General features: G+C 44.2%; 1 protein-coding gene across 1 annotated transcript in view; it reads left to right on the forward strand.

Annotated features, from left to right (window-relative positions):
- The window catches only part of cacna1da (calcium voltage-gated channel subunit alpha1 Da), a 124,822-nt gene that overhangs the window by 60,150 nt on the left and 50,433 nt on the right, over positions 1–14,239 (forward strand). The window contains exons 9-15 of the mRNA XM_090205269.1: positions 2,047–2,219; positions 5,227–5,304; positions 6,889–6,976; positions 7,341–7,367; positions 7,888–8,048; positions 8,549–8,774; positions 12,179–12,386. Coding sequence (XP_090061395.1) covers positions 2,047–2,219; positions 5,227–5,304; positions 6,889–6,976; positions 7,341–7,367; positions 7,888–8,048; positions 8,549–8,774; positions 12,179–12,386 — 961 coding nt within the window. The remainder of the gene's footprint in view (positions 1–2,046; positions 2,220–5,226; positions 5,305–6,888; positions 6,977–7,340; positions 7,368–7,887; positions 8,049–8,548; positions 8,775–12,178; positions 12,387–14,239) is intronic.

Here is a 14,239-nt window from a genome sequence, read left to right on the forward strand (position 1 = left end):
CAGATTTGCGCTCGTGTGAAAAAAGTTTGCAGAAAAAAAACAGACGGCTGCATTGTTTTGCTTGGAATGGACCAGCTGTAACGCTCGTCGTTGCATGAAGACGGAGTGGACCAAAGTGCAGCGTGGTGCGTGTCCATGATAATTTATTTAAACTGAACACTGAGAAAAATAACAAAATGGAACGAAACGAAACAGTTCTGTCAGGTGCAGACACAAAACAGAAAACAACCCACAATACACAGGTGGGAAAAGGCTACCTAAGTATGGTTAGACAGCTGTCCCTGATTGAGAACCATACCCGGCCAAAACAAAGAAATACAAAACATTGAAAAATGAACATAGAATGCCCACCCAAATCACACCCTGACCAAACCAAAATAGAGACATAAAAAGCTCTAAGGTCAGGGTGTGACACAAGCCATGGTCTCTCCACTCTCTCCCCGTTCGCCATCCTCCCTTTGTAGTGGGCTACTTTCTTAGCCCCCCATCTTTCCTCATCTCTTAGCCCCTCATCTCTCCTCATCGCTTAGCCCCTCATCTCTCCTCATCTCTTAGCCCCTCATCTCTCCTCATCTCTTAGCCCCTCATCTCTCCACATCTCTTAGCCCCTCATCTCTTCTCATCTCTTAGCCCCTCATCTCTCCTCATCTCTTAGCCCCTCATCTCTCCTCATCTCTTAGCCCCTCATCTCTCCTCATCTCTTAGCCCCTCATCTCTCCTCATCTCTTAGCCCCTCATCTTTCCTCATCTCTTAGCCCCTCATCTTTCCTCATCTCTTAGCCCCTCATCTCTCCTCATCTCTTAGCCCCTCATCTCTCCTCATCTCTTAGCTCCTCAACTTTCCTCATCTCTTAGCCCCTCATCTCTCCTCATCTCTTAGCCCCTCATCTCTCCTCATCTCTTAGCCCCTCGTCTTTCCTCATCTCTTAGCCCCTCATCTCTCCTCATCTCTTAGCCCCTCATCTTTCCTCATCTCTTAGCCCCTCATCTCTCCTCATCTCTTAGCCCCTCATCTTTCCTCATCTCTTAGCCCCTCATCTCTCCTCATCTCTTAGCCCCTCATCTCTCCTCATCTCTTAGCCCCTCATCTTTCCTCATCTCTTAGCCCCTCCTTATCCTGATGTGGCCCAGCCTGCACTAACATATCCTGTAAAGATCCATTCGTATATATTTTGGCCATTCACCGGGATCTTATGTTTTTCGTCTGGGAGCCGAATTTAGCAGCAGCACCACCACTGTCATCGGGGATGGGGAGCAACGAATCTGAGTCTGGGTCCAAGATAGTAGGGTCTTCCCCGGCATTGTTTGGAGGTGTGGCTAGGCCTGGTGCGACCACACAATTGTCAAAATGCCGCCCCAAATTCAAGTGCCGCCACAGGCAGCCGCCTAATCTTGCCTAATGGGAGGGTCGGCCCTGGCATGGATCATTCCCAAAAACGTTTATTCACAAACTTTTAGTCATTGTAATCCTAGATGTATTTGTGTGCTTCTACATTTCTACTTAGAGACACATCATGTAGCCTACTCCTTGTAAAAAATATCAGCGTAGAGCCCTGAACTGTAATTGTAAAAAGCCGGATCACTCAGCATTTTGTGTCAAGGCAGAGGCACATTGTTGATTCTTGATGTTGAGTCGTAGAACTGTTCATCTGTTTTTATTATTGGATCTAAATTACTTATTTGAACATACATTGGTTAAAAGACGCAGGTCACAAAAACCAGTATACCCCATTACTCATTACTTGTAATACATTTCTCTTTTTTTGGTATAACAAGGGAGTAAAAAATATTTGGGCTGGTTTTAAATGGTAAACTATCCCATTAAAAAAATAAAAAAAACATTTAAATGTTCACCCCTAGAACTAACTGTACAACAGTCTGTATACAAATTGTGTTAGGTGAGGCATTGTGTGAAATGAACCGCTATTGAGTCCGAGTGTGTGTTTTGTGTGTGATTTTGTGCGCATGCGTACTCTACCGTGTGTGTAACTGCGTGTGTGTTCTGCGTGTGTGTTCTGCGTGTGTGTTCTCTGTGTGTGCCCGCAGAGAGTTCTCCAAGGAGAGAGAGAAGGCCAAGGCTCGTGGAGACTTTCAGAAACTGAGAGAGAAGCAACAGCTGGATGAGGACCTCAAGGGCTACCTGGACTGGATCACTCAGGCCGAGGACATCGATCCAGAGAACGAGGACGAGGAGGGCTACGAGGAGGGCAAACGCAACCGTAAGCACCCTACGACGCACGCGCGCGGACCTGCGCACATGCGCTTCCCTAAAACGCGCATGAACGTGTGCACTCGCGAATGCGCACACGAATATGTGCACGAGACGACTAAAAATGTATTGGATTTGACACACGCACACTAGCCTAAAACACACATGGTGCGAGAGCTGCCAGTGAGTGTACCTGTGTACAACAGAAGACTGAGAGAGTCCACAGTATGAGCAGCGTCATGTTGAGGAGCTACTGAAGGTTTCCAGTGTGAATATCTGTTATTTCCCAGTCCAGTCGCCCTAATTGACCACATACTGTAATTCTGTGTTCAGGGTTACTGTTAAATCCACACACACACACACACTAAAATATTGCACACTCACACTCGCTCGAACACTCGCGCACACACACTTGCATGCTCTATTATCATAGCCTTCCTCAGTTCACACCTTAGCGATGGGTGCAGAGCTCTCTGTGTACCAGTTGAGTTAGGCTGAGGAGGGAGAACAGGGATACATCACATTACTCTAGCAGATAAAAGACCGCAATCCAAAATCCTCTTTATATAAGCAGCAGATGATGCAGAGCAGACACAGCGAAACTGCTACTACCCATTCATACAGCTATCTTCAGTATCTCTCTCCACCCCTCCCTATCAACCAGTGAGCAGCACTACACTACTACATCGCTCACCCCCCCCTTTCCCCTAAAACGTGCCAAGCTTTAGAGTTGAACCACACCTCTTTCACTGTGTATCTTTAGAGTTGAACCACACCTCTTTCACTGTGTATCTTTAGAGTTGAACCACACCTCTTTCACTGTGTATCTTTAGAGTTGAACCACACCTCTTTCACTGTGTGTCTTTAGAGTTGAACCACACCTCTTTCACTGTGTATCTTTAGAGTTGAACCACACCTCCTTCGCTGTGTATCTTTAGAGTTGAACCACACCTCCTTCGCTGTGTATCTTTAGAGTTGAACCACACCTCCTTCGCTGTGTATCTTTAGAGTTGAACCACACCTCTTTCACTGTGTATCTTTAGAGTTGAACCACACCTCTTTCACTGTGTATCTTTAGAGTTGAACCACACCTCTTTCACTGTGTATCTTTAGAGTTGAACCACACCTCTTTCACTGTGTATCTTTAGAGTTGAACCACACCTCCTTCGCTGTGTATCTTTAGAGTTGAACCACACCTCTTTCACTGTGTATCTTTAGAGTTGAACCACACCTCTTTCACTGTGTATCTTTAGAGTTGAACCACACCTCTTTCGCTGTGTATCTTTAGAGTTGAACCACACCTCCTTCGCTGTGTATCTTTAGAGTTGAACCACACCTCTTTCACTGTGTATCTTTAGAGTTGAACCACACCTCCTTCGCTGTGTATCTTTAGAGTTGAACCACACCTCTTTCACTGTGTATCTTTAGAGTTGAACCACACCTCTTTCACTGTGTATCTTTAGAGTTGAACCACACCTCCTTCGCTGTGTATCTTTAGAGTTGAACCACACCTCTTTCACTGTGTGTCTTTAGAGTTGAACCACACCTCTTTCACTGTGTATCTTTAGAGTTGAACCACACCTCTTTCACTGTTTATCTTTAGAGTTGAACCACACCTCTTTCACTGTGTATCTTTAGAGTTGAACCACACCTCCTTCGCTGTGTATCTTTAGAGTTGAACCACACCTCTTTCACTGTGTGTCTTTAGAGTTGAACCACACCTCTTTCACTGTGTATCTTTAGAGTTGAACCACACCTCTTTCACTGTGTATCTTTAGAGTTGAACCACACCTCTTTCACTGTGTATCTTTAGAGTTGAACCACACCTCTTTCACTGTGTATCTTTAGAGTTGAACCACACCTCCTTCGCTGTGTATCTTTAGAGTTGAACCACACCTCTTTCGCTGTTTATCTTTAGAGTTGAACCACACCTCTTTCACTGTGTAGCTTTAGAGCTGCAGCTCTCCTGTACTCTCTCTCCACACCGCAAATCTTCAGTACACGGTCCCAGTTCCGCTCCTGTTTACCAACCAGGGAGATTTTAGTCAAACGTCTTTGCCAAGCTTCCAAATACACTGTTGTTTTACTTGGCCGTTTCTCCTTTTCGACCCCAAATTAGTCTGGAGTCAATGACCGGATTTCGTCTTTGAACCTTTAAACCAAGTTCAGTAAAGTAATGTATAGTAAATGATCATCAAAAAAAAAATACAGCCAAGTATATTCAAATATGTTCACGTACGGGAAAATAAGGCGTAGTAAAATCTGATCATTCTAGCGTTTACCATCAGAATTAGCACCACTGCCTCCATCCACACACCGTCAACAGAAACACCGCCTGGATAGTAATGTGATAGGAGGTATGGTAGTAGTAGGAACTTCAGTAAGTCTTAGAAGCTTGCCTTCTAGTGCTGGGAATGCTTGGCACTGGACTGAAGGTCAGGGGTTATAATAACATGGATCCCCTTGGCGATGCCAATCATGTGAAAGGTATCATGCTGGCTTTTCTGTGGCTGTCACCGGGTCCGGGGCCATACCACGAGAGACTGTATGCTAACATGTACATGTGAAATGCTGTTCATTTGCATTTCAGCATGTTCGTATACTATAGACTGTAGTGCTACTGATCTGTATTGTATTGTACTGTACTGTACCCCCCCTCCCCCGGCCTGCAGAAACTAGCTTCCTGCCATGTGACTAACAGCTGCCCGTCTTCCTCTTCTGCTCCTCTTCAGTGTCTACTACAGTCCATCCTACTGGTGTCAGTGTCAGTGGTGCTGGTGTTGTCAGTCAGTGTCGCTGTTGCCAGCTGTACTGTTGCTGTTGTTGATGCTTTTGTTGTTACTGTTGTTGTTGTTACCTTTGATGTTGTTGTTGTTGTTACTGTTGTTGTGGTGAACTGTCACTGTGCTGCTCTATCTCGTCTTGATAGAGGCCTATTCTCGCCCCCATGTTTCTCTGCTGTGCCGTGTGGCGCGCTGCTGTCTGAATGCATGGGCTTGCATGCTTTACACATGAAGGGGTGACTCTGGCTGACCTCACAGAGAAGAAGAAAGGAAGCAGGTTTGGGTGGTTCAGCCAGTCCTCCGACACTCATGGTAAATCCCCTGGTTTTCCCTTCCACATTGAAAAAGTAAATGTGTGTGTGTGTGGGTGAGCTTGCAATTGTGTGTGAAAGCTGGTGTGTTTGTGTATATAGTAATGTGTGCAGCCTCATCCCCCTGCTTGTGCTTTGCTATTGTGATTGACCCTTCTGTTTGAGAATCCCTGTCTTTTTGATCGAGCTTTTCCTTTTGTATACAGTGCCTTCGGAAAGTATTCAGACCCCTTCCCCTTTTCCCACATTTCGTTCCGTTACACCCTTATTCTAAAATGGATTAAATTACATTTTTTTCCCCCTCATCAATCTACACACAATACCCCATAACGACAAAGCGAAAACAGGTTTTTAGAAATGTGTGCTAATTTATTACAAATTTAAAAAAACGGAAATAACTTTTTTGCACCGAGTGTTTGATAGAGCCTCTCCTGCTGCTTCTGACACTCCGTGTGAACACTCCGTGTGAATTGGCAAACGGGATTAAACCCAGATCACTACATCCAACAGCATTCAGATTATGAGAGAGAGAGAGAGAGAGAGAGAGAGAGAGAGAGAGAGAGAGAGAGAGAGAGAGAGAGAGAGAGAGAGAGAGAGAGAGAGAGAGAGAGAGAGAGAGAGAGAGAGAGAGAGAGAGAGAGAGAGAGAGAGAGAGAGAGAGAGAGAGAGAGAGAGAGAGAGAGAGAGAGAGAGAGAGAGAGAGAGAGAGAGAGCTGCCGGAGCACTCAAAAGTCAAAGAGAACGCTTTCACACAAACTAAGCAGCGGTGCATGCGTACCCTCGCACAAACAGGCTGTGCTCTCACATGAAATTTGTAGCGCTGGATCAGAAATGGGCTTAGGCGGTGGGTGTGGCAAGGGGGCGTGGCAACAGGCACGGTCCGGTGAAGAGAAACGTTTGTATTTTTTGCAGTATTTCCTGCAAATCTACACATTTCTCCTTGTAACTGAGAGACATTTTTGCAGTTTTAAAGCTAATTTCCTACAAATCTATGCATTTTGCCACGGCTAATTGACAAACATAATAACAAAGTCAATACTGCTGAATTCCTTCTGTCCGCACGTCTCTAACGCCGCACAATAAGTCATAGTGATGATTACGATGACCATACCAGTAACTATTTTAGATAAGTTAGTTAGTTAATTAAAAGATATTCAGATTTTTCTTTCTTTCTTGTTTTTCTACCTACTTTAGAGACGGTCTATTGTCATTCTGATGCTCATGGATTTGGTTTTGGGACGTATCGTCCTTTGAAACTGAATTTGTGTCATTGTTTTTAAAAAAACAAACAGGGATTTCTTAGAAAGGCCTGGAGTAATCTGATCGTTCTTTCTTTTGTTGAGGAATTTGTTGACGAAGGAGTTTTATTTTCTCGGGGATGTGTTTGACACACCACAGCTGTGGTACCTAGGGTGCGACTGCGTACTGTTTGGTGTGTGTGTGTGTGTGTGTGTGTGTGTGTGTGTGTGTGTGTGTGTGTGTGTGTGTGTGAGACATGTACGGTGTGTCATGTGAGGTTGTGTGTGTGTGCGTATGATTCACTCTGTGCGTATGATTCACTCTGGCACTCTGTTTGCTGCCACAGTGAGTATACCAGCCAGTGAGACGGAGTCGGTGAACACAGAGAACGTGGCCGAGGATGAGGTGAAGACACCGTGCTGCGGACCTTTTTGGTGAGAACCCCCCCCCCCCCCCCCAAACCACTAATGCAGTACTGTACCTTTAGAACGTAACCTTGGATACCATAGAAACGAGCACATTCTTTACGGAAACACAACCTCTGTCACCTGAGTGAATTGTCGTGTGAACCCGTGTGTGTGTGGTCTGTTCATCTGCGTCTGTCCTCTATCCTGTCTGGACAACCGCTGGTATAAAACAAGCTTCAATAATACACCTCTGTTTGATTCATTCTAAGACCACTCCTGTTCAGTCATAAAGATGGTACATAGAACATGTGGCTTCGTACTAAATCCATGAATATCCTGCAGTCAGCAAGCTGAACTGATGTTAATATAAACGTCTCAATTGTTTTTCCAGTCAAAAAATTTCAAAGTCAAAGTTCAGGTCAGTGAAAACCGCCTCGCCTCGCATGTGTCCTTGCTCGATGCATGCAGCGGTCTGTTCAGTGAAACGTACATTTCTCTGCATGAAGTCGTGACGTCTGTTATTTCCGTATATACGTGGAAGCTCGCTTTGGTTTCTCTGCTGTATGTGCTGTTCTGATCTCTGGAGTCTGCTTTAATGAGTCAGCAGGTAATAAATCAACTCCACCTACCCTTTAAACAAGTCAGCATGTAATCTTGGGCATCGGGAGGAACTGGAGGAGCCTTATGCAGCGTTTTTACACTTTGTGATGTATACTGCATGCGATGCGGTTCTCTCCCTCTCCCAAAGTTAATTGACTGCTCTTTCCTAAGTTTTCTTCAGATTTTATTTGAATACAGTTCCTGCCTAAACCCCAACTTTCTATACAGTATGTCCTAACCCCCCTCTAACCATCGACCTCCCCCCCTTTCTTCAATGAAAACCTCCCCGGGCTGCCCCTACTCGTCTCCTTTTGCTGACATCACTTCCTGTCTCACAGTCGGCGCTGGCGTCGCTGGAACAGGTTCTGCCGCAGAAAGTGCCGGGTGGCGGTGAAATCGGTGCCTTTCTATTGGCTGGTGATCATCCTGGTGTTTCTCAACACGCTCACCATCTCCTCCGAGCACTACAACCAGCCTGACTGGCTCACACAAGTACAGGGTTAGTACACTACAACCAGCCTGACTGGGTTACACAAGTACAGGGTTAGTACACTACAACATGCCTGACTGGGCTACACACATACAGGGTTAGTACACTAAAACCAGCCTGACTGGGTTACACACGTACAGGGTTAGTACACTACAACCAGCCTGACTGGGTTACACACGTACAGGGTTAGTACACTACAACCAGCGTGACTGGGTTACACACGTACAGGGTTAGTACACTACAACCAGCCTGACTGGGTTACACACGTACAGAGTTAGTACTCTACAACCAGCGTGACTGGGTTACACACGTACAGGGTTAGTACACTACAACCAGCCTGACTGGGTTACACAAGTACAGGGTTAGTACACTACACTGCACACTGGCTACCACTGTCAGGTCAGGTGGTAAGGAAAAACTCCTGTCCCTAACTATAGTATCTCTGAAATTTGTAATACTGTTCATGTGTTATATTGACTGACACCTCCCTCTGCCCTGCGTGTTTCCAGACGTGGCAAACAAGGTTCTGCTGGGCATGTTTACGTGTGAGATGATGACCAAGATGTACAGTCTGGGCCTGCAGGCCTACTTTGTGTCCCTGTTCAACCGATTTGACTGCTTCGTGGTGTGTGGAGGCATCACCGAGACCATCCTGGTGGAGCTGGCCATCATGTCTCCTCTGGGCATCTCCGTGTTCCGCTGTGTCCGCTTGCTCAGGATCTTCAAGGTCACACGGTGAGACCACTGTCATGTGGAGTAGGGTGAAGTTGCCCCTAGACGCTGATCTTGGGTCAGCTTTGCTCACCCACTAATGGTTAAGGTAAGGATTGGAGGAGGGGAAGCTGATCATAGATCTATACCGAGGGCAAACTTCACCCCGGATCAATGCTTTCATCACATGCTTCGTAAACAACAGGTGTAGACTAACAGTGAAATGCTTACTTACGAGTCCTTTTCCAACAATGCAGAATCAAGAGAAAGAGAAAATAAACATAGAAATAGTGACACAAGGAATAAATATCAATCAATCAAATGTATTTATAAAGCCCTTCTTACATCAGCTGATGTCACAAAGTGCTGTACAGAAACCCAGCCTAAAACCCCAAACAGCAATCAATGCAGGTGTAGAAGCACGGTGGCTAGGAACACCTCCCTAGAAAGGCCGGAACCTAGGAAGAAACCTAGAGAGGAACCAGGCTATGAGGGGTGGCCAGTCCTCTTCTGGCTGTGCCGGGTGGAGATTATAACAGAACATGGCCAAGATGTTCAAATGTTCATAGATGACCAGCAGGATCAAATAATAATAATCACAGTGGTTGTCGAGGATGCAACAGGTCAGCACCTCAGGAGTAAATGTCAGTTGGCTTTTCATAGCCGATCATTCAGAGTATCTCTACCGCTCCTCCTGTCTCTAGAGAGTTGAAAACAGCAGGTCTGGGACAAGTAGCACAACCGGTGAACAGGTCAGGGTTCCATAGCCGCAGGCAGAACAGTTGAAACTGAAGCAGCAGAACGGCCAGGTGTACGTACTGGGGCCAGCAAGGAGTCATCAGGCCAGGTAGTCCTGAGTTATGGTCCTAGGGCTCAGGGCCTCCAAGAGAGATAGAGAGAGAAAGATAGAAAGAAAGAAAGAAAGAGAGAAAGAAAGAGAGAGAGAAAAAAAGAAAGAGAGAAAGAGAGAAAGAAAGAGAGAAAAAGAGAAAGAGAGACAGAATTAGAAAGAGCATACTTAAATTCACACAAGACACCGGATAAGACAGGAGAAATACTCCAGATATAACAGACTGACCCTAGCCCCCAACACATAAACTACTGCAGCATAAATACTGGAGGCTGAGACATGAGGGGTCAGGAAACACTGTGGCCCCGTCTGACGATACCCGCAGACAAGGCCAAACAGGCAGGATATAACCCCACCCACTTTGCCAATGCACAGCCCCCACACCACTAGAGGGATATCTTCAACCACCAACTTACCATCCTGAGACAAGGCCGAGTATAGCCCACAAAGATCTCCGCCAAGGCACAACCCAAGGGGGGACACCAACCCGGACAGGAAGATCACGTCAGTGACTCAACCCACTCAAGTGATGCACCCCTCCTAGAGACGGCATGGAAGAGCACCAGTAAGCCAGTGACTCAGCCCCTATAATAGTGGTTGAGTCAGTGAATTACTAATAACAATAAAGAGTAAAAAGAACATGGTGCAATATTGTCTGGTACAGGGAGTACCGGGCAATAACATGGCTATATCCACGGAGTACCAGGTAATAACATGGCTATATACATGGAGTACCAGGTAATAACATGGCTATATACAGGGAGTACCGGGTAATAACATGGCTATATACATGGAGTACCAGGTAATAACATGGCTATATCCAGGGAGTACCAGGTAATAACATGGCTATATCCAGGGAGTACCAGGTAATAACATGGCTATATACATGGAGTACCAGGTAATAACATGGCTATATCCAGGGAGTACCAGGTAATAACATGGCTATATCCAGGGAGTACCAGGTAATAACATGGCTATATCCAGGGAGTACCAGGTAATAACATGGCTATATACAGGGAGTACCAGGTAATAACATGGCTATATACAGGGAGTACCGGGCAATAACATGGCTATATACATGGAGTACTAGGTAATAACATGGCTATATCCAGGGAGTACCAGGTAATAACATGGCTATATACATGGAGTATCAGGTAATAACATGGCTATATACAGGGAGTACCAGGTAACAACATGTCTATGTACAGGGAGTACCAGGTAATAACATGGCTATGTACAGGGAGTACCAGGTAATAACATGGCTATATACAGGGAGTACCAGGTAACAACATGGCTATGTACAGGGAGTACCAGGTAATAACATGGCTATATACAGGGAGTACCGGGCAATAACATGGCTATGTACAGGGAGTACCTTCAGAAATTATTCAAATTTCTTGACTCCAAAACAATTGTGTTACAGTCTGAATATAAAATGTATTCAATTTCGATTTTTGGTCACTGGCCTACATACAGTACCCCATCATTTCAAAGTCTAATTATTTTTTTCGAAATTTGTACCAGTTAGTAAGACATGAAAATATTAAATATATTGAATCAATAAGTATTCCGCCAGTTTGTTATGGCAAGCCTCAATCATTTCAGGAGTAAACATTTGCTTCACAAGTCACATATTAAGTTGCATGGGCTTACTCTGTGAAATAATAGTCTTTAAAATGATTTTTCAATGATACCCTCATCTCTGTACCCCACACATACAATTACCTGTAAGGTCCCTCAGTTGAGCAGTGAGTTTCAAACACAGATTCAACCACAAAGGCCGGGGAAAACCGATGGCAAGGCCTGAAAATGGCTGTCTAGGAATGATCAACAACCCAATTGGACAGAGCTTGAAGAATTCTGAAAAGAACAACGGGCAAATGTTGCACAATCCAGCTGTGGAAAGCTCTTAGAGACTTAGAGACGCAGAAAGACTCACAGCTGTAATCGCTGCCAAAGATGCTTCTACAAAGTATTGACTCAGGGGTGTGAATACTTATGTAAATGAGATATTTCTGTATTTCGTGTTCAATTAATGTGCAATCATGTCTAAAAACATGTTTTTTTTAATTCATCATTAATGAGTTATTGTGTGTAGATCCATTCTGAATGCGGGCTCTAACACAGCAAAATGTGAAATAAGTCGAGGGGTATGAATACTTTCTGAAGGCACTGTAGATAGGGGTAAATTGGCTAGGCAGCAGGATAGATAGTAGACTGAGCAGTAGCAGCAGCGTATGTGGTGAATGTGTGTGTGACGTCAGTAGGCATGTGTGTGCATGTTGTGTGTGTGTTGGCAAGCCTAAATACTTTCAGAAAATGTTTTTTACTTAACACTTTTTTTATCTTCTTAAAACTGCACTGTTGGTTAAGGGCTTGTGAGTAGGCACTTCACTGTGAGGTCTACAGAGGTCTACACCTGTTGTATTCGGCGCATGTGACAAAAATACAATTTGATTTGATTTGGGCGTATGTCGTGTTTGTTTATGCTCTTTGGCCAGACTAAAGTGTGAAAACAAATCTGTTTGTTTATGTGTGTGTAATTTTGTCTAAACCCCCCCTTCTCTGTGTTGTCCAGCCACTGGCAGTCTCTCAGTAACTTGGTGGCGTCGCTGCTCAACTCCATGAAGTCCATCGCCTCCCTGCTGCTCCTGCTCTTCCTCTTCATCATCATCTTCTCCCTGCTGGGTATGCAGGTGTTCGGGGGCAAGTTCAACTTCGACGAGACGCAGACCAAGAGGAGCACCTTCGATAACTTCCCCCAGGCACTGCTCACTGTGTTTCAGGTGGGTGAACAGTACAGTGAGAGAGAGAGAGTCTCTCTCTCTCTCTCTCTCTCTCTCTCTCTCTCTCTCATATATATATATATAGAACCTCATGAGTTACCTACATGTATATTTAGCGAATGTTGTATTTAAGGAGAGCCTCCTGATGATGACACCCAGACAGGGGGGGACTAGCCCAGTGAACCCGGGTCTCCCACGAGAGAAACCAATGTCTTGACCATTACACCAAGAGGAAATTCCCCCTATGCCGAGGGCCGACACTGGTTTTTGAAGTCACAGGCTGGGCTACCTCCTAACGTAACCACGAGCAACCATGGCCACTACATAAACACTGATCGCCGTTTGCAGTGAATAAAGTAATGCTCCCGATGTTTTCAATGCATTTTCCCACAGCTGGTGGGTTAACGCTTGAGCCAAATAACGTCAAAGGCATTTAAAGGCATTTACACTTGACTGGTCCACTGGGCTAGCCGTAGCCGGACTCTTGTTTGTTTTCCCTGTATGCTGTGTTTTACAGGAAGTTAGTAGAGTAATATGCCCCATTGTCTGTCTATGGCGTGTTATATAAACTATAGTAGAATGTTATGGTGTACTAATCAAATCCAAGTGTATTGGTCGCATACACAGATTTGCCGATGTTGTCGCAGGTGCAGCGAAATTCTTGTGGTTCGAGCTCCAACAATGCAGTAATACCTAGCAATACAAAAAAATATATACAAAAATAAACACGTAATCAAAAACATTTGTACAAAAAATAAAGAAATGAAGAAATATCGCAATGAGCAGTGTCTGAGACCAGAATATAATAGAATATGGTGTGTATCGACAGTATGGACACTATATGAATAGAAAAGGTGTGAACAGCAGTAGTTATATAGGACGAGCCATGACTAGAATACTGTTTATACATATGAAGTGGGTAAAACAGTAAGCAAACATTATTAAGGTGACCAGTGGTCAATGACACTATGTACAGCACCTTCAGAAAGTCTTCACACACCTGGACTTATTACACATGTTGTTGTGTTACAGCCTGAATTCAAAATGGATTAAATAGATGTTTTGTCTCACCCATCTACGTACACACAATACCCCATAATGACAAAGTGAAAACATGTATTTCGAAAAATGAAGTACAGCAATATCTCATTTAAATACTGTAAGTATCCACAACCTCTCAGTTAATACTTTATAGAAGCAAATACAGCTGTGTGTCTTTTTGGGTAAGCCTCTAAGAGTTTTGCACACCTGGATTGTACAATGATTATTTTTAAAAGTCTTCGAGCTCTGTCAAGTTGATTGTTGATCATTGCTAGAAAGCCATTTTCAAGTCATGCCATCGATTTTCAAGCCGATTTAAGTCAAAACTATAACTCAGCCACTCAGAAACATACAATATTGTCTTGGTAAGCAACTCCAGTGTAGATTTGGCCTTGTGTTTTAGGTTATTGTCCTGCTGAAAGGTGAATTGTCTCCCAGTGTCTGTTGGAAAGCAGACTGAACCAAGTTTTCCTCTAGGATTTTACCTGTGCTTATAGCTCTATTCATTTTATTTTTATCCTAAAAAAAACTCTGTAGTCCTTGCCAATCACAAGCATACCCATAACATGATGGCACCAACACCATGCTTGAAAATATGATGAGTGGTACTCAATGATGTGTTGTTTTGGATTTGCCACAAACATAAAGCTTTGTATTCAGGAAAAAAAGTTAATTACTTTACCACATTTTTTGTTGTATTAAAAGCGCCTTTTTGCTAACAGGATGCATGTTTTTGGAATGTTTTTATGTGTGTTGTTTTGGATTTGCCATAAACATAAAGCTTTGTATTCAGGACAAAAAGTGAATTACTT

Source organism: Oncorhynchus mykiss, chromosome 17 (genome assembly GCF_057628025.1).
Source record: "Oncorhynchus mykiss isolate SJ-2025 chromosome 17, ASM5762802v1, whole genome shotgun sequence".
Classification (NCBI taxonomy): Eukaryota; Metazoa; Chordata; class Actinopteri; order Salmoniformes; family Salmonidae; genus Oncorhynchus; species Oncorhynchus mykiss.